The following is a 19577-nucleotide window of genomic DNA, read 5'->3' on the forward strand; positions in this document are numbered from 1 at the left end:
TTCTGTGTTTCTGGTCACCATTTTCCTTAAATTGTACTACTTGCATCAGCCTAAAGGAGTAATGTTTTTTGTAGCTGAGTGTCCTCATGCAGTTTCCAGTTAAATGATGGGCCGCAACAACCTTGTCAATTACTCTTCACAGCAAGTACATTTAAGACAATTTTAACAGCTCAGACTGCTAACTCCACATAGACCAGGGTTGGAACCTGGCACATTTCTGGCTAATATGGAGCTACAGATCCCCATGTTGTCAAGTTGAGACATCAGTCAAATATGTTTCTTTGAACACGATCACTTGAAGTTGAGTATCCAGGAGGTTGGGTCATTCAGTAAGGTGTGTCTCCTGAGAGTCACCAGTTTTGATCATATGTTTATGGGGTGCATCTTGTTGCCTGGTCTTCCTCTCATCTCCCATACTACTTCATTCCCAATAGTGGTAGTTTTTTGAACCATTTATCCTCCCTTTCTCTCGACTTACTATCTCCTTGGTAGTAGAAGCAATTCTTAGGTCTGAATTATTATCTTGGGAGACTGGATGAGAGGAAAGGGAAGAAATAGGCCAAGATAGTTTTACTTGGTGCCATGCAGTCCTTTTACTTCAAGTACAATGTCCCAGAAAGCAATAAATCACTCAGGAAAAGGTCTTTTAGGATTGGTCTTCTTGGACAATTGCAACATGGCAAGCAAACTAATGGTGACTGTTTAATGCTTGCATGTTAATTCTTCCTTTTTCTTGTTGAATCTAAATGAATGTGTACACCTAGCCGTTGGCTCTTTGTGGATGGAGGTTAGTCTAACTGTATTTTGTTACAGATTTCAGATAGTGGAGGAGAGCTTGAGGAGGTGGATGAGGCCAGCACTTCAAAAGGTGAGAATGCTTTTCCATTCTCTGATCAAGTATATTCTTTGTCTTGTTAAAATGTCAAAGAATGTCTAACTGGTGGAAATCAGTGGGTACCCTGCTGACTCATGCAGTAAGATTCAGTAGGAAGAGTATTAACACTCGCCATATTAAGAGATGGGATATGACTCTGAAGGTCTCAAGTTATGAAAAACATCACTAGCAATATGTTCTTCAAAAGATTTTCTTCAAAGCTTTGAGGAGCTCACACCTTTGTCAATTTTTTTTTGTTCCTCTTGTATAGATAGAGGGCTTCTTGTAGAAGTTAAGGTTAATAAGGAATGGCATACAGGCCGAGTCACTGATGTTGCAACAAGTAAGCAGTCAGTGCGATGGAAGGTCAAGTTTGATTACGTTCCAACTGCAACTACTCCAAGAGATAGATGGTGAGAATATTATTTTGTTTCTTGCTCCTCACTCATTTCTGCACTGCATGTTACACAATAATACTATATGTTAATCTGGTGATCCCTGAGTAACCTAAAATCAACTTCAAATTACTGGCCCTACTTAAAAAATTGGAGCAGCAAGGTATCAGTCCATGAAACTGTTTTCCTTAGGAAGCCACATAAACAATGAAAATGCCTCTGAGTGGTAAACTACAAGAACTGTTTGTGGAACCACTCTACCTATTCTTTCTCATCTTTCTATCCTCACTTTGAAACTAAGATTTGTGATCATTTATATCTGCGCCAGTGCTTCAAAGCTGGACCTCTTCATCTATCTTCAGTTTTTTTTGCCTTCCTCCTGCAGCCCAGTGTCTTTTAGAATTTGAGCTCGTTGTCATGTAGCCACCATTTTATTTACTGTCTTATCTCCTGATTAAATCATGGTAGTATCTAATGTAAGTTCTTGACCCAACACCTAAATAACTCAGTTTGAAAAAATCTGATCTCTGAGATAGTGAGGACTGCAGATGCTGGAGAGTCAGGTCGATAAAATGTGGCACTGGAAAAAGCACAGCAGGTCAGGCAGCATCGGAGGAGCAGCAGAGTTGATGTTTTGGGCAGCTGCTTCTCAGATATTGCCTGACCTGCTGTGCTCTTTCCAATGCCACACAAAATCTGATCTCTGCTCATTTTGACTGTTCCATCTCTGTATTTAATAGTTTGAACTGAAAATACAAAATCTAACCTTTAATTGCAATAGCTTCTCACCATAACTCTGATCTGTGTGGCCTTCTGTAATGACGTTGAATGTATATCCCACTCTTATCTTTTAAATATTTGTACTGATGATGTGCATTTTGAGATTAGATCATTATTTTACCTTTGATACTAAAATTGCAAACATGCAAGTTTTTGTCTGATAAAGTACGTAATAGGACTGAGACATAACGAGAAAATCAGAGCAAACGAAATGGAGAGAGTGTTGGATGCATAGTGTCTGATCTTCATCGTTAATTTGTTTGTCTGCTTTGGTTCCACATTCTTTAATATCATTGCCTGACAAAAACCTATCAGTCTCATTTTTACAACATTCAGTTGACCTAGCCTCAAGAGCCAAGAGGAGAGTTTTAGATTTCCACTGCCCTTCTTTGGAGAGTATTCAGTCTTGAGAAACTTAGCTTAAATTTTAAAATGGTGTTCCTTGCTCTGGACTAAATTTCTCTACCCTCTTGCACCCTTTAATCTACTTGAGCACCTAAGTTATATCACAGCATAAGCATTTATACTTGAGAAAATTCAAACACAGTCTATTTAACCTGTCCTTGTAAGTTGATTTTGTTTTCAGTCCATATATAATTCCCATCAGTCTGTCCTGCACCCTTTCCAAGGTAATTGTCATGTTCTTCTGGTGCACTACATAGAACTGGATACTGTACTCCAGATGCAGCCTAACCAGTGCCCATACAGAATGGAAACTATGTTACAGTTGTGTATGAATTGGGCTAATATTCCATTGGCTTTTTATAATTTTATATTTTAGAAATTATTTAGAGTATGATATTAAATCACCAAAATCATCATACAACACAACTGTCGATCTGTTTTATTTCTTCAGTTCTCAAGTTGTACCATAATTTTTCCTTCAATCCATGCCCCTCCTTCAGTTTTTGCCTGCCTCTGTTGCTGTCTATCCTTGTGTGCATCTTGGTTAATCTATCTAACCTAGTTAGCCAGTCCTTCCGTAGTCCATTGGTAGGTATGAATCAGGACTGATTATAAATGCTGGCACAGCCAGCAACACCCACATCCCATGCCTGATTGATTTTTTAAAAAGTAAATTTTCTACCAATTTAGTTGCATTTTGTTCCTTCTAATTGAGCAGAAAGCTCACTTCTTAAATGTGGGTGCATCTGCCCATAATTAGTTTCTTTATCTTTGAAAAACTAGCTAACTATGATGGAACCAGTGAACAGAGGATAGTGATTGTATTTAGTCATCATTTTCTTTGAATATTTTGTTATTGCAAGTTATTTTAATTGTTTCAGTTTGATATGTTTTATTCCTGCAGGGTTGAAAAGGGATGTATGGATGTACGGCTGATGAAACCACCATCTCCAGAATACCAGACGCCTGACACGCTTGGCGTGGAGGAGGACATCTCTGTGGAAACAGGATCAACTTCGGACAGTACAAGGATGGAGCCAGACACTACACAACCAACAACCAGCAAAGAGACTGTGGAAGCGCTGGTGGTGAGCTTCAGGTGAGAGAATGATGGTTCGTTACCTGCTCCGTCCATGCCAAAGTCAAAGAATATACGCAAGAAAAACCTTAAATGTTATTTATGTAATCAATCATGATATCTTCACGATTTGGCAAAAAAATCAAGAAGGGACATATATTTCCATAATGTGCTTTTCTGTATCAGCTTCTTGAGGTTTGTTCTGGGATACATCGTGTACTGTTGGCTCTTACCCATGTGGCAATTTTTTATGTTTAGTCCTAGATATTGATTATCAACAGCCTACTGTACCTTAGATGTTATGCTTCCAGTCACAGTTTAGTGTTCCCTTATCCATTTTCCAGCATGGATCACTGTAATGATTAGAAGCTGGAACCGTGGCTATGTTTGTTTTTAAATGCACTTCTTAATTTGGTTGTACATGTATACTAGATCCCAGGATGGTTTGCCTAACTGGTGACAGTTGAAGTTGACAAATTCTTCATATTCTGTGAAACCAGCTAGGTCTTCTGGGTCATTACTATACTACATGTCCATTGATTAAGTGGCGAGGAGCATTCCCATTATTACTTTTAAGTTCATGTTTATGTGGTTACTTTCAGTTCACAAACCAGCACCTGATATAGTCATTTGACTGCGAAGAGGTATTTTGCTAATCATAGAATTCCTACAGTGTGGAAACAGGGTCCTTTGGCCCAACAAGTCCACACTGACCCTCCAAAGAGTAACCAATTCCCCAATCTTACATTTACCCCTGACTAATGCACCTAATCTACACATCCCCGAACATTATGGGCAATTTAGCATGGCCAATTCACCCTAACCTGCACATTTTGGATTTTGGGAGGAAACCCACACAACATGGGGAGAACATGCAAACTCCAGATAGACAGTCGTCCAAGGCTAGAATCGAAGCCGTATGCCTGGCACTGTAAGGCAGCAGTGCTAACCACTGAGCCACCGTGCTGCTCATCTGTTCTCAGGTTTATTTGTAGTAGTTTAAGGCTGAGTATGGTTGCTCACAAAAATGTTCTCTTTTCTGTTTAGAAATGCATTGCGGTATTTTCTACCACCAAATTACAGGATAACAAAGGAGGAGTTAAGTTCAATGACACCAGAAGAGCTGGCTTCATTCCCACTGGTACATTTTAGCATAAAGATGCAAATTGTTTACTTAATATCTTTACATTGCCTTTAGTGTACTGGTGGAGGTGAGGGATGTGTTGACAAGTGCTAAAGACTTGCTACCTTGACTTCTCAAGTGATACAAATCCAGTATGATTTGTACAAGTTTTCTGTTAGCTAAGTTAATGGCATTCTTGTCTGTAGGTTCAAGCCCCAACAAGAGTTGAGCGTATAAAATAGGGTCACTCTTGATTGGGGTACTGAAGTATTATCTTTTGTTTTTGAGGTAAGCCATCAATTTGTTCTGGTTGTTCAGATGAATGGAAAAGATCCTGTATAATATTTTCAAGTAAAATAAAATTCAATTAACAGCCTCTTGGAATAGCAAGACAATAATAAATGGTAACCACTTGCCACAAAGCAAGCCATTGATCTAAATCAGTACTGCTGAGTGTCAGCTTGGATTTTGTGTTGTAATTACTGAAGTTGGATTTGAACCCATAGCCTCCTTATTCAGAAGGGGAATTGTATTAAATGAACCAGTAGTTTCTGGATGGGGTAAAATGGCATATCAATGAAGTTGCTTTCTGTAACTGCTATTCTGAAATTACTTTTTTTCTTCTGTGCAAAAACAGAAGGATTATTTTGAACAGTACGAGGAGGGCCTGAAGAACCTCTGCACTGCTTATCAGACAAGGGCTGAAGAGCGTGTCCGGGCAACTGAGAAAAAGCTGCAGCAAAATGATGCAGAGCTGACAGATGCACAGGAAAAGCTCTGTAAATTGCGAAATAACATTGTAGAGCTGTTGCGGAAAGTACAAGAGGTAACGCTGCATGTTGAGCAAGTAAATGTTAACAGTTATGTACAGAGCGCTTAAGAACGAGGGAAGCTTGCTTATAGCTGTACTGCACTTGAAAAGTAGTTTCGAGCTCAAACTAAAAAGATCTGAATATTAAATTGAAATCTAAAATTGAGTTCTAATTACAACTAGACCATCTCATTTGAGGTCACAAGGATAACACGTTGCAATTTGGAATGTCACACTGACCACTTCTGTATTAAAGGATAGCTGGGGGGTAAATGTAGAGTAGTGGGAGAATGGGTGGTTACTCTTCAGAGGGTCGGTGTTGCATTGTTGGGCCAAGTGGCCTGTTTCCACACTGTAGGGATTCTAAATATAAGTCTTGATGCTATTATTTCAATAATTGCATCAAGACTTAAAGAGAGCAGTACCAAGAATTTGAATTCTGCTGGAATACTTGGTTGTAAAATTTAAACACCGTATGTCAGCATCAGCAGCTTGCATTTGCATAACATCTTTAATGCAAGAAATCTCTCAGAATAGCTATCAGAATTTTGGCAAAGTTTAAATACATTGGAGGTGGCAAGGGAAGCAGTGAAAATGTAAAATCTGAGCGTGATAAAGGAATGTATTCCTTTGTCTGGGTTTCAGCAGAAAGTGGGCTGAGAGCTCGTGCTGGATTTCATCAGTGTACTGGTCGAAGCCTATACTGTCTTCAGTGATATCACCAAGAGGCAGTATGAGGAAAAGGATGAGTCCATTTCTAGATCTCTCAACATTCAGCTCAAGTACAAATGTTCATTACAGAAATTATAACACCAAAGCAAACCATTTGGCCCATTGTCTGTAAATGAGCTCTTATGGAAGCAGAGCTGAAAGCTTTGATACTTAACTCCAATGTTGTATGAAGTTTAGATAAATGTGAGGTGTTTCATTTTGATAAGGCAAACCAGGGTAGAACTTGTACAGTTAATAGTAAGGCCCTGGGAATTTGACAACAAAGGGACCTAGGGGCAGTGGTGCATAATTCCTTGAAAGTGGAGTCACAGGTAAACAGGGTGGCAAAAAAGGCATTTGGCACCCTTGCCCTCATTGGTCAGAACATTGAGTATAGGAGTTGGGATATCATGTTGCTGTTGTAGAAGACATTGGTGAGGCCACTTCTGGATTACTGCGTACAATTGTGGTCACTGTCTTATGGAAGGATGTTGCAGGGACTGGAGGGTTTTGAGTCCTAGGGAGACTGAATCGGCTGGATTTCTTTTCCCATTGAGTGTTGGAGGCTGAGGCGTGACCTTGTAGAAGTTTAGAAAATCAGGAGCAGGATAGAAAGAATAGCCAGAGTCGTTTTCCCTGGATGGTCCGGCACGGGAGTCCAAAGCATAGAGGGTGTAGGTTTAGGTGAGGAGACATATTTAAAAAAGAACCGAGGGGTAACATTTTCACACAGAGTGGTATGTGTATGGATTGAGTTGCCAGAGAGAAGTGGGTGCAATTACAGCATTTAAAAGGCATCTAGATGGGTACACCAATAAGAAGGATTTAGAGAGATGGAAGCTTAATGCTGGCAAGTGACATTAGGTCACATTGGGATGTCTGGTTGGTGCCGACGAGTTGGTTGATGGGTCTGTTTCCATGCTGTAGGATTCTACAGAAAAATTGTTACTTTTTAAGATCATGAATTTTAAACAGTGCATCACAACTAAATGCATCCATAGCATTTACTTACCTTCATTAGTTTCTGTAGCTGATAAACTGTTCAAGGAAACATTCAGGTGTGATCTTTCCCCTATTTGGCTTTCTTAAAGAAATTGAATAATTACATGCAGATAAAATAATTGTGTGCTATGGAGAGAGGTTGGAGTGGATCTAGTGGTGTTTGCAGAAGTGAAAATGTGCCTTTAGGGCTACTTGTGTTGTTACTATTCCACAAGCAGTTGAATCCCCTGTCAATATAGTTTAGATCAGTACTATATTAGGGAACTAGAACTGTATCGGTTGCATTGTGAGATAGAATAGGTGGAAATACATGCGTAACCTCTAAGAACAAAATAAAAACAAAGTATTGGATAAAGTTAGATCTGGCAGCATTTGTACAAATAGGAACAATTAAAATTGAGTCCAATATGGCTTCTCTTTGCAACTCAGAAGAATCGTATTGGACTAGAATGCTCCACAAATGCTGTCCTACCTGCTGACGTTCTCCAATTCATCGTTTTTATGAGCTCTCTAGCATCTACAAGACTTTATGTTTCCTAAAAACAGTAGAATTTTATGGAAAGCATGCAACTTTAAAAAGTCTTTTGCAGGGCAAATTTCAGTGATTGTTAAATAGTTTGTCTTGAAAGAAGTTTGTAATTTTTATTAATGACTTAGATGAGGGAGTCGAAGGGTGGGTCAGTAAATTTGCAGATGATACGAAGATAGGTGGAGTTGTGGACAGTGAGGAGGGCATTTGTCGTTTGCAAAGGGACTTAGATATGTTGCAGAGCTGGGCTGAGGAGTGGCAGATGGAGTTCAACCCTGCCAAGTGTGAGGTTGTCCATTTTGGAAGAACAAATAAGAATGCGGAATACAGGGTTAATGGTAGGGTTCTTAGTCAGGTGGAGGAACAGAGGGATCTTGGGGTCTATGTACATAGATCTTTGAAAGTTGCCACTCAGGTGGATAGAGTTTGTAAGAAGGCCTATGGAGTATTATCGTTCATTAGCAGAGGGATTGAATTCAAGAGTCGTGAAGTGATGTTGCAGCTGTACAGGACTTTGGTTAGGCCACAGTTGGAGTACTGTGTGCAGTTCTGGTCACCTCACTTTAAGAAAGATGTGGAAGCTTTGGAGAGGGTGCAGAGGAGATTTACCAGGATGTTGCCTGGAATGGAGAATAGGTCGTATGAGAATAGGTTGAGAGTTCTCGGCCTTTTCTCGTTGGAACGGCGAAGGATGAGGGGTGACTTGATAGAGGTTTATAAGATGATCAGAGGAATAGATAGAGTAGACAGTCAGAAACTTTTTCCCCGGGTACAACAGAGTGTTACAAGGGGACATAAATTTAAGGTGAAGGGTGGAAGGTATAGGGGAGATGTCAGGGGTGGGTTCTTTACCCAGAGAGTGGTGGGGGCATGGAATGCGCTGCCCGTGGGAGTGGTAGAGTCAGAATCATTGGCGACCTTTAAGCGGCATTTGGATGGGTGCTTAATCTAGGTTAGAAGTTCGGCACAACATCGTGGGCCGAAGGGCCTGTTCTGTGCTGTATTGTTCTATGTTCTACGTTCTAAGTTGGAATTCAGATAATAGAGATAAATGGTCAAAACGTGAGATTCTTAAAATGGACTATTTGGAGCCCATTTGGAATTTTCTATGGGTAGTCACATCTAGTGTTGAACATATTTTGGAGTTTGTTCACTCTAGTTCCACTGGCAAAGACATATATTGACTGAACCATCTAGACCTACAAATTTTTTCCCTGGTTGCTGATCAAAGCTTAGGTGCGACAATTGATCTCTGAGAGTAGACAGTCCCCCAGTGGTCTCATCCTCGAGTGCCGTTGAGTATTGGGAATGCATCTCTGTGAACAGCATGCCAAAGCAGCACTGTGCTGTGCTTAACTGTTTCAGTCTTGTTAAAGGCTTCCAATACTTGCTATGCATGAAGTTGTGTATTTGACTAAGATACTTAAGTGCCACAGAAGCAATGAAAAATGGAGTATATCTGGAGTCAGCTTCTGCATTAGAGATGAAAGCATTTTTGACATTATATTTACTTGGTGTCAGTTTATTTTAAATTCAGTCAGTTTTAAGAATTCTCTGTAAAAAGCATTGAGTAATGGTAATTGATCTTTATTTTTGCTTTAACAGGATATTGAAATTAACACAGATGATGAACTTGATGCGTATATTGAAGAACTAATCACAAAGGTGGACTGATGTGGATGCTACCATGCCTGCCACAAAGTGGGTCAGAAAGTCTGTTGGCACACTGCTGCAAAGTGGACTTTAAAAAAAGTTAGCAGTGTTTTAGAAAAGAGTTACTTCATTTTGAGGTTTTAGCTTTAAAGTTTTACACCTTGTTCAATGGGCTTGGAATTTTGTATTATATTTATTAAAAATACAACTGTACCATTTTTTTTTTGCCAGTCTATCTCCTGACCATACCTGACCACTGTTTATTCTCCCTGAAACCTTCTAAGTTTCTTGGCTACATGGACTACAGTTGTCTATTTGAAATTTGTGTACCTCTTGCAGGCTTACGCCACTCCAAAAGCCTGCCCCACCATTCAGTAGGATCATGGCTGATCCAGCTCTCCAGTTGTCTTGCATTTTCCCCATAACCGTTGATTCCCCTACTGATCAAGAATCTATCCAAGTCGGCCTTAATTGTACACAAGATGTTCAAAGATGCTGACATTTTAGGATCTGTTGCAGTGGGTACTGCCATCCCTCTGCCACCTCAGCACATTCTTTATGTGTTGGCCTTGATGGTGGTGCTATACTCAAGCTTGGTCTTACCTTCATGACAAATGCATTTTTCAGTAGGGTTCAGTGCATTAGGAACAAGGTTAATATAGATCTTATTGCAAGACCAAAAGTTTACTTGCTCTTGGCTGAAATGTCAGTCCCATTGACATGCTAATGGGTCTTGAACTCTCACTTTTTAACTCTTAAGAGTCAACTGAACAATTTAAAGCCTATGTTTAGCTCTCTTTGTAGTATTATCTTTTAGCAAGAATATATATTCCCCCTGCTTGTTCCTTCAACTACCCCTCCTAAGGAAGACAAGTCTTATTAACAGCAGCGATATCAATTTGAGATAGTCTGTGTGAATTCTAACATTCCAAGTTGCTATTTAGTTTGTTTTCTTTGATGACAAAGAATTATCCTACAGGCTATGATTCCCCAATAAAAAAAGTGGAACAATCCATTTTGAGAGCACCTGTTCTTGCCTCTTCACCATTTTGGGTGAGCAGAGAGTATCCAAAAAGGGACTGTTCAGTCACAAATGCTGCTGTTCAAAAACCACTCCGTCCCAACTCATGCCAGGTCCTCCCCAGTTTGTCAGACCTGTCATTAGCACCAATTCACTTTCATGTCAGGACTTGGTAACTGGTATGACCTTGCAAATGACTCCGTTGATTCATTTTCCAGATTTAAGAGAAGAACTCTCCTCCCAATTTCAGAAATGCAATAATTCTGAATACAAAAAGAAAGGTAATTAAAAACTATTGAGATATTTCCTCTGGTCTAACGCAGGGACAGATGGAAAGGATAGACCAATTAAGTGTACATCTCATTCACTGACATACTGGCAATTACGAGCATTATCTGTGACATGGACTTGAAAAGCATGCAGATTCTTAGTTTACATTTCAATATAAAGACTGACCACAAATCGGAGACACCTTGAAGAAGCGTTACACCTGAAACGGCAACTTCTCCACCACCTGATGCTGCCTGGCTTGTGTTCTTCCAGTCTCTGCTTGTCTACCACAAATCCTTAGTGACATACAGATATTAAGAATTTAGTAAAAGTAAATCTCATGCACTGTTACAGACCGTGTTTTGATCCCAGCTGGTGATAATACTGGGCAAGTCAGACCCTAGTCTTAAACTAACTTGTTTACCATGGTGTTCAGTCAATGAACATATCTACAGGAGGTGGCTGATTAACTTTGCTGTTTTGTTGAAAGTATATTACATAAAAGGGTTAAAAAAAAACACTACAAGAATTGTGTACAATGTTAATAAATGTGAAGTCATCCATTTCAGTAGGAATAACAATAAAAAGAACTATTACTTGAATGGTAAGAAACTGCAGAGGGACCTGGGTGTCCTTGTGCATGAATCACAGAAGGTTGGTCTGCAGGTGCAACAGCTAATTAAGAAAACAAATGGACTTTCGTTCGTCCTTTGCTAAAGCAGGGAGGTTATATTGCAGCTTTACGGGGTGCTGGTGAGGCCGCACCTGGAGTATAGTGTACAATTGTGGCCTTGAGAAGGGATGGCCTAGCACTTGAAGGAGTACAGGGGAGGTTCATTAGGTTGGTTCCGGAGTTGAGGGGTTAGCTTATGAGGAGAGACTGAGTAGACCAGGATTATATTCATTGGAATTTAGAAGAATGGGAGGCGGGAGGAGAGAGAATCTTGTAGAAACACACAAAATTATGAAGGGAATAGATAAGATAGAAGTAGAGAGGATGTTTCTACTGGTGGATGAAACTAGGATAAAAGGCAGAGCCTCAAAATTAGGGGGAGCAAATGGTTGTGAATCTGTGGAATTCCTTGTCCAGGAAGTAGTTGAGGCTTCCTCAGTAAATGTTTTTAAAGCTAAAATAAGTCCTTTTATTGTTCAAAAAATTACCTAAGGGTTATGATGAGAGGGTAGGTGAGTGAAACTAAGGCCATGAAAAAACTCAGCCATGATCTTATTGAGAGGCGGAACAGACTCGAATGACCAGATGGCCTATTCTTGCACCTAGTTCCTATGTTTCAAATACCTGATATAAATATTCAAACTTTTTTCCCTCAATAACAACCTTACAGCTTATCAACCCCCATTGAAAGATCAGCCTACTCCCATTTTACAAGCTTTCAGTCAGCATGGCTAATAAGTAGTTTATTTTTGGCACACCTCTGCATTTACTTGATCATCATTTTTCAGCTGGTATTTCTCGCTGAGACCCTTGGACTGCTATCACAACTAATTTTTTTAACAATGACTTCCTCAGATTCCTCTTTCACATCATTCTGTTTCTGGAGCTTTTCTTTTGCTGACTATAAGCCACTCAGCTTATTTTTGTTATTTCCTGATTATTTTAGAGATTTAAGGCATGTAACAGCAGCAACATTTTTTTCTCTCTGATTTGGTTCTTTGAAAGAAACTTGGGTACACTCTGACCTTCTGGCTGATTCGATTTTTACTAAAAATTATAGGTTTCCGTCTTGTGTCATAAGGGACTTCATTCTGAGGCACAGCCCATCTCTCTTTTTGTCTCTCTTCTACTCGTCGTTTCTCAGTGTTGAACTATTCACCTCGAGGATTTTTAAAGCACAAATTGCCAGATAACCTTTTACCACTTGAAACTCAGAGCGAAGACTAAAATTATCTGTTCTTTTAAAAGTATACAAGAGATCCAAAATCAAGCTATAAATAGTACTGTCCATTTTAGCACGCAAGTTTTCAAATTAAAATAATATATCATGATCCTTCATCGTTTCTACAAATCAAACTGATGCTTTGTCCCCCATCCCTGGGTAAAGGCCTGAACAAGGAGATGTAAACATTTCCAACTCTTTAAACCTTATCAACAAAAACTCTACTAGTCAACAACCCAGTAACTGAATGAAATCACAGATGCACAGAAATCTGATGAAGGACGTGCTTCAGTTTGAGAAGACTATAAGAGAGAGAACTAGGCCATTCAGTCCATCAAGTCAGTTCACTAATCAAGAAGGTCATGGCTGATCTGATATGATTATTTTCACTTTATCTTTTCTCCAACACCTTATCTTCCCTTGCTAATTAAAAATGTCTATTTCAGCCTTTCATCTATTTAATGATCCAGCCTCAACAGTTGTCTGCAATAAATTATTCCACAGATTCACCATCTTCAGCAGAAATCCCTCCTTCATCTCAATAAAAGAATGCACATTTCTGCCCTCTTGTCCTGGCTTCTCCCACAAGGGGAAATAAACTGTTGTCCTTAAGGTAGACGTAACTAGGGATAGGCAATAAATGCTAGCAGCTTGGTGACACCCATTTCCTGGTGAACAAAAATGGTGATAGTCCAGGGTTATGGGGGGATTGGGAGGAGAAGAGTAAAACGTTAATTTCTGACATGCTAATGAAGTAACGTATACCATAAAATAATGAAATGTCAACGATCATGCTATGGTTTACAATTACAAAATGAAACTGTAATAAGAGACTTCATATTTAGTTAATGGTTTCTTTACCTAAACAGACTTGACATTTTTTTTAGCAGTTCACAAGATCTAACATATGTTAACATCCAGTAATTGCCATATATAGTATATCATTGCATTTTCACTTTGATGTTTGTTATCTACAAGCTTCAGTGTTTCACATCTAGTTCAAAGATTTACCTTTAGGCACATTTAAGCGACTGCTGGACATTCATATGGATAGCAGAGAGTTGAGGGGTGCGTAGGTTAAGTTATTATATTTTTACATTAGGATTAAACCTCGGCACAACATCGTGGGCCAAAGGGCCTGTTCTGTGCTGGACTTTTCTATGTTCTATAAATGCGAGTGAAAGTTGACCTTGTGTAAATGTGACCCCTATTTTTGGCCAAAAGATCTGGAATGTCCATATATCTTGTGTAAAAGTCAACCCGAGTTCTTCACAGATAACAGATCAACATTTGAGAGTCAAGGTAATATTTACATAAATGTTACGACGAGGGAATAAATGTTTTTCGTGCTTTTGGATGTTCAAGATTCATCAGGTTTTGTAATGAGTGAGACATGATAAGAATGAAGGGAATAACTGCAAGATGGAGAAAAAGAAGGCAGTAGGTAGGCTCCATCACTGCCACTGATCTGTGAATGGAGCGTTAATCCATGGAGCTGACACTATTTTCAATTCAAATCATTCAGAAAATGTGGAATTATGAATGTATTGGACAGTACAAAGGATGATTATCTATGGGATGACATAAATGAAGAAGCGGATGATGTGCTACCTCTAACCAAGGATAGTGAAGATGAAGAGGATCCATACACAATATCATTTATTCTCATGATAATGAAGCTTTATTCGGTGCTGAAGATATTGAACAGTGTGATTTTGCAGGATTTTAATGAACTTTTATATTGGACATGTTTAAGATGTATCATGTAATTGTAATTTAAAGCTGTATAATACTTCTATTTCTACTTTTTGTATGTATAAATAAAAACTTAGTAATTAATTTTTTATTGTCTTTATGGTAATTACCATAATTTGTTTATTTTCATTTAGAAATCAATTGGGCTTTGGCTAATGATACAGTATTCAGCCCCTCGAAAGTAGCAATAATTGACCCCATAAATTTAAACAATTTGACTTTTACACTAGTATATATGGTATTCAAGAAAGAAACCTGCATTTCTGATTTTTTTAAAGAGTGTGATTAAAGGGCAATGGGAAACAGGCAGGAAAGTGGAGTTGAGACCAAGATAAGCTCAGCCATGATCATGTTAAATGGTGGTGGGCTCAAAGGCTGAATTGCTTACATCTACTCTTAATTCCTATGTTCCTAATTTATAACACTGGAGCAAGTATTGTGAGACACTTTAGCAAATACCAGTTACCTTCAAAGAGCATACAGCACAGCAACAGACCGTTCAGCCCACAAGCCATCACTGACACATGATACCTTTCTAAATGAAAAAGCTTTTGTCTCCATGTGGTCCACATCCCTCTTCACCACCTATTCATGTGTATGTCAAGATGCCTCTTAAATATTGCTATTGTATCTGCTTCTGCCACCTCCTTTTGCAGCACATTCCATGCACTTAATACCCCCATGTATAAAAAACTTGTTTCAAATCTCCTTTAAACTTTTTCCCCCTTTAATCTTAAACCTATGTACCCCAGTAACACTTTTATCCTGCGATCAATGCTCGATGGTTCATGCCTTCTATAATTTTGCGAACTTCTATCAGGTTACCCAGCAACTCTCCATATTCAAATGAAACCAAGTTTGTTCAGTCTGACTTCGTAACAGCTTCCAAACAAGACAAAGTCCTGGTAAACCTTTAGTGTACCCTCCAAAGCCTCCACATTTTTCTGGTGTGGCGACCAGAACTGTGCACATTATTCCAAATGTGGTAGAAAGTATTCTATACAGCTGTGACATGACTTGCCATTTGTTATATTCTGTGTCCTGATGAAAAAGGCACACATGCCAGATGCCTGGCATTGTCCCATGGTGGAGTCTTGGCCTGGCATGGTATTCTTAGTGTCCCAGCGTGGCAGTCTCTCTGCTTGGCATGGTGATTTTGTGGTAGTATGTGGCAGTCTCATGGCCCTGACACGGTCTCAGTGTGGGCATTTGGTTTTGAGGTTATTCCTCGATGTGTGATCCCAGAGTGGCTAAGCACTTCAACTTTATTTTCTACTTAAAACTAAGAAAGTTTGCAATGTGTAACTTTTAACCTTATTTTGTATGTTTTATACTATACTATAATTATTGCAATGTTTAACTTTTAACTTTGTTATTTCTTTCTACCTTGTTCTTAAGTTTCTGTACCTAGGTACTTGTACACAAGATGACACCTTGTGTGGCAACATTATGCACTTTTCGCTGTACTCCTGTGCCTGAGTACATGTGACAATAAAATCAAAATCAAATCAAATGACTACTGTATCCACTTATGTTTCAATTTCCAATACACTTAGATCCCTCTTGTATGCTGATCCTTGTAAAGATGTCACAGATATTGTTCTATTTATGACAAGTCAGGAACAGATGTTAAAGAAACATGAAGAAAAAGGCAAATGACAAAAGTCTGGTCATGTGAATGTTCGAAACTCATGCAGAAACTCATACAGTAGACCAGCAAGTATTAGGAAGTAGGGTTTATGGAATAGTTTTTCAGTAATAGATATACCAGACTACAATCCTACTGTTCTATGAATACTTTGTCTTATATCCAGTCTCAATATGCAATAAGTTCAAGTCTGAAGGTGGTTCTTGACCTTCTTAACCACTTTCTCAACCAGTCTGTCCTGAACCCAAACTCATGGATGTCAGCATAAAAACACACAAAATAATTACCATGTCTCCTTGTATCTGTCCTCCATTGAATCTGTCCTCCATTGAATCTAATAATAGACTTTCCAGTCAAGGACAGTAATTGAAAAGAGGGGCTCAGCCTGATTTTTAGCCTACCTTGCCCAGGGGCAAAGTCTAAATCTCACTGGAAACTGGTTAAATCAACTGAAACCAACAGTGGAAAGTTGGACCCTCCAGGTCTGAATAGTGCACTACTGTTACAGGGACCAAGAGAACACAGTCTTTATTTGTGCTGGAGAAAATAGTAAAGATCCAAAACTCATATGAAATTAGCATTTTCAAGGAATAAGACTTTATGTGGCTTGAACATTTTCCATCAAAGTTTGGTGCTGCTTACAATAACAAAATGGTGGTTAAATGCCCTCTACTGACTTCTTTATTCCAGAGCAGATGTCTTGGTTAGTTTTTTTTTCTTGTCCTCCTGTCTTCAAAACAATTGAAGCTCCATAACTGCTACTTTTCTGGAGGTTGGTTAAATTAGCACAGACCCAACATTGAGGCTGAGGGGCTCTTGCAGTAATATTCAGCATATTGTGGTCCTTATTACATTAAGGTAGTAAATTCAGTAACTTTTACAGAAATATAAGTGTTTGGGGAATTGGAGCAGGTCATTCAGCCCATTGAGCCTACTCCAACATGTAAAATGATCATGGTTGATTGAATGTTTCAATGACTTTTACTGATGCTATATCCTTGAAACCTTCATGCCATCAATAACCAAGGATTTATCAATATCTATTTTAGATACACTCAAATACTGTGCTTCTGGGGTAGAGAATTCCACTAAATTCACTAAAAACATTTCTTCTCATCTTGGCTCTAAATAGCACCTTCCTTATTTTGAAATCATCTACCCTGGTTCTACATTGTCTAACCAAGAGGGACATCTTGTGTACACTGACTCTATACATCCCTTTCAATTTTCAATTATATTAATTCTCGTTCTTCAAAACATTAGAAAATACAATCCCTGTTTGTCCAATCTTCATAGTACCATCCTGCCATCCCAGGAACGAGTCTGGTAAAACCTTTGTTACACTCTCTCTCTCGAGCAATAATACTTTGCTGAAATAACAAGGTGTAACATGCACACAGTACTCCAGGTAATGACACAACCAAGCTCCTACACAACTGAAACAAAACTTTTCTACAGCTATATTCAAATCCTCATGCAATAAAAGCTAATGTTAGCCTTAGTAGCTTGCTGCACCTGCATACTAGCCTTTTGCGTCTTGCTGACTAGGACACCCAAGTCCCCTTGCACATCTACACTTTACAACCTCATGATTTAAGAAATACTACAGACACCTGTTCTTCCCACTTCACATTTTTCAACATAATATTCCTTTAGCCATGTTCTTCACTCATCACTAAGCCTGTTCAAATCTGCCTGAAAATGTTTTACATCTTTCTCATAATACGCATTCCTGGTTAGCTTTGTATCCACTCGTAACATTTGAAAATATTACATTTGGTTCCAAATTCAAAGCATTGATATATATTATGAATAGAGTCATAGAGATGTACAGCACGAAAACAGACCCTTCGGTCAAACTCTTTCATGCCGACCAGATATCCCAACCCAATCTAGTCCCACCTGCCAGCACCCAGCCCATTTCCTTCCAAACCCTTCCTATTTATATACCCATCCAAATGCCTTTTAAATGTCGTAATTGTACCAGCCTCCACCACTTCCTCTGACAGCTCATTCCATACACGTACCACCCCCAAGTGAAAATGTTGCCCCTTAGGTCTCTTTTATATCTTTCCCCTCTCACCCTAAACCTATGCCCTCTAGTTCTGGACTCCCCCACTCCAGGGAAAAGACTTTGTCTATTTATCCTATCCATGCCCCTCATGATTTTATAAACCTCTGACACTCCAGGGAAAATAGCCCCAGCCTATTCAACCTCTCCCTGGAGCTCAAATCCTCCAACCCTGGCAACATCCTTATAAATCTTTACTGAACCCTTTCAAGTTTCACAACATCTTTCCGATAGGAAGGAGACCAGAATTGCATGCAATATTCCAACTGTGGCCTAACCAATGTCCTGTATAGCCGCAACATGACCTCCCAACTCCTGTAGTCCTCACTTTCATTCCTGAAGAAGGGTTATGCCCGAAACGTCGATTCTCCTGCTCCTTGGATGCTGCCTGACCTCTTGCGCTTTTCCAGCAACACATTTTCAGCTCCCAACTCCTGTACTCAATACTCTGACTAATAATGGAAAGCATACCAAATGCTTTCTTCACTATCCTATCTACCTGTGACTCTACTTTCAAGGAGCTATGAACCTGCACTCCAAGGTCTCTTTGTTCTGCAACACTTCCTTGGGCCTTACCATGAAGTGTATATGTCCTGAAGATTTGTTTTCCCAAAATGCAGCACCTCACATTTATCTAAATTAAACTCAATCAGCCACATCTCAGCCCACTGGCCCATCTGATTAAGATTCTGTTGTCAGCTGAGGTAACCTTCTTCGCTGTCCACTACACCTCCAATTTTGATGTCATCAGCAAACTAACTATACCTCTTATGCTCACATCCAAATAATTTATATAAATGATGAATAATGGACCCGATCCTTGTGGCACTCCACTGGTCACAGGCCTCCAGTCTGAAAAACAACCCTCCAACATCACCCTCTGTCTTCCACCACTGAGCCAGTTCTGTATTCAAACGTGAGTTCTCCCTGTATTCCGTGAGATCTAATTTTGCTAACCAGTCTCCCTTGGGGAACCTTGTCAAACATCTTACTGAAGTCCATATAGATCACCTCTACAACTCTGCCCTCATCAATCCTCTTTGTTACTTCTTCAAAATCTCAATCAAGTTTGTGAGACATGATTTCCCTGGACTTCTCTGGACTCTCATGTCATTTCTGAAGACTTCCCATTTGTAAAGCCATGTTGACTATCCCTAATCAGTCCTTACCTTTCCAAATACATATACATTCCTGTCCCTCAGGATTCCGTCCAACAACTTGCTGACCACCAGCGTCAGGCTTGTGGTCTATAGTTCCCTGGCTTGTTCTTACCATCTTTCTTAAACAGTGGCACCACGTTAGCCAAACTCTAGTCTTCCGGCACCTCACCTGTGACCATCAATGATACAAATATCTCAGTAAAATGCCCAGGAATCACTTCCCTAGCTTCTCACAGAGTTCTGGGGTACACCTGACCAGGTCTTGGGGATTTATCCACTTTTATGCATTTCTAATCATCCAGCACTTCCTCATCTGTAATATGGACATTTTTCAAGATGTCACCATCTATTTCCCTACATTCTATATCTTCCATGTCCTTTTCACAGTATGTACTG

At 39.4% G+C, this 19577-nt stretch overlaps 1 protein-coding gene across 1 annotated transcript in view; it reads left to right on the forward strand.

Moving 5' to 3' along the window:
• Window positions 1-9579, forward strand: part of morc2 (MORC family CW-type zinc finger 2) — a 91796-nt gene extending 82217 nt beyond the window's left edge. Inside the window, exons 21-26 of the mRNA XM_072587959.1 lie at window positions 814-868; window positions 1146-1287; window positions 3359-3553; window positions 4580-4673; window positions 5293-5481; window positions 9314-9579. Of these exons, the coding sequence (XP_072444060.1) occupies window positions 814-868; window positions 1146-1287; window positions 3359-3553; window positions 4580-4673; window positions 5293-5481; window positions 9314-9382 (744 nt within the window). The 3' untranslated portion in view covers window positions 9383-9579. The remainder of the gene's footprint in view (window positions 1-813; window positions 869-1145; window positions 1288-3358; window positions 3554-4579; window positions 4674-5292; window positions 5482-9313) is intronic.
• The last annotated feature ends 9998 nt before the right edge of the window (window positions 9580-19577 follow it).

This window comes from Chiloscyllium punctatum, chromosome 17 (assembly GCF_047496795.1).
Source record: "Chiloscyllium punctatum isolate Juve2018m chromosome 17, sChiPun1.3, whole genome shotgun sequence".
Classification (NCBI taxonomy): domain Eukaryota; kingdom Metazoa; phylum Chordata; class Chondrichthyes; order Orectolobiformes; family Hemiscylliidae; genus Chiloscyllium; species Chiloscyllium punctatum.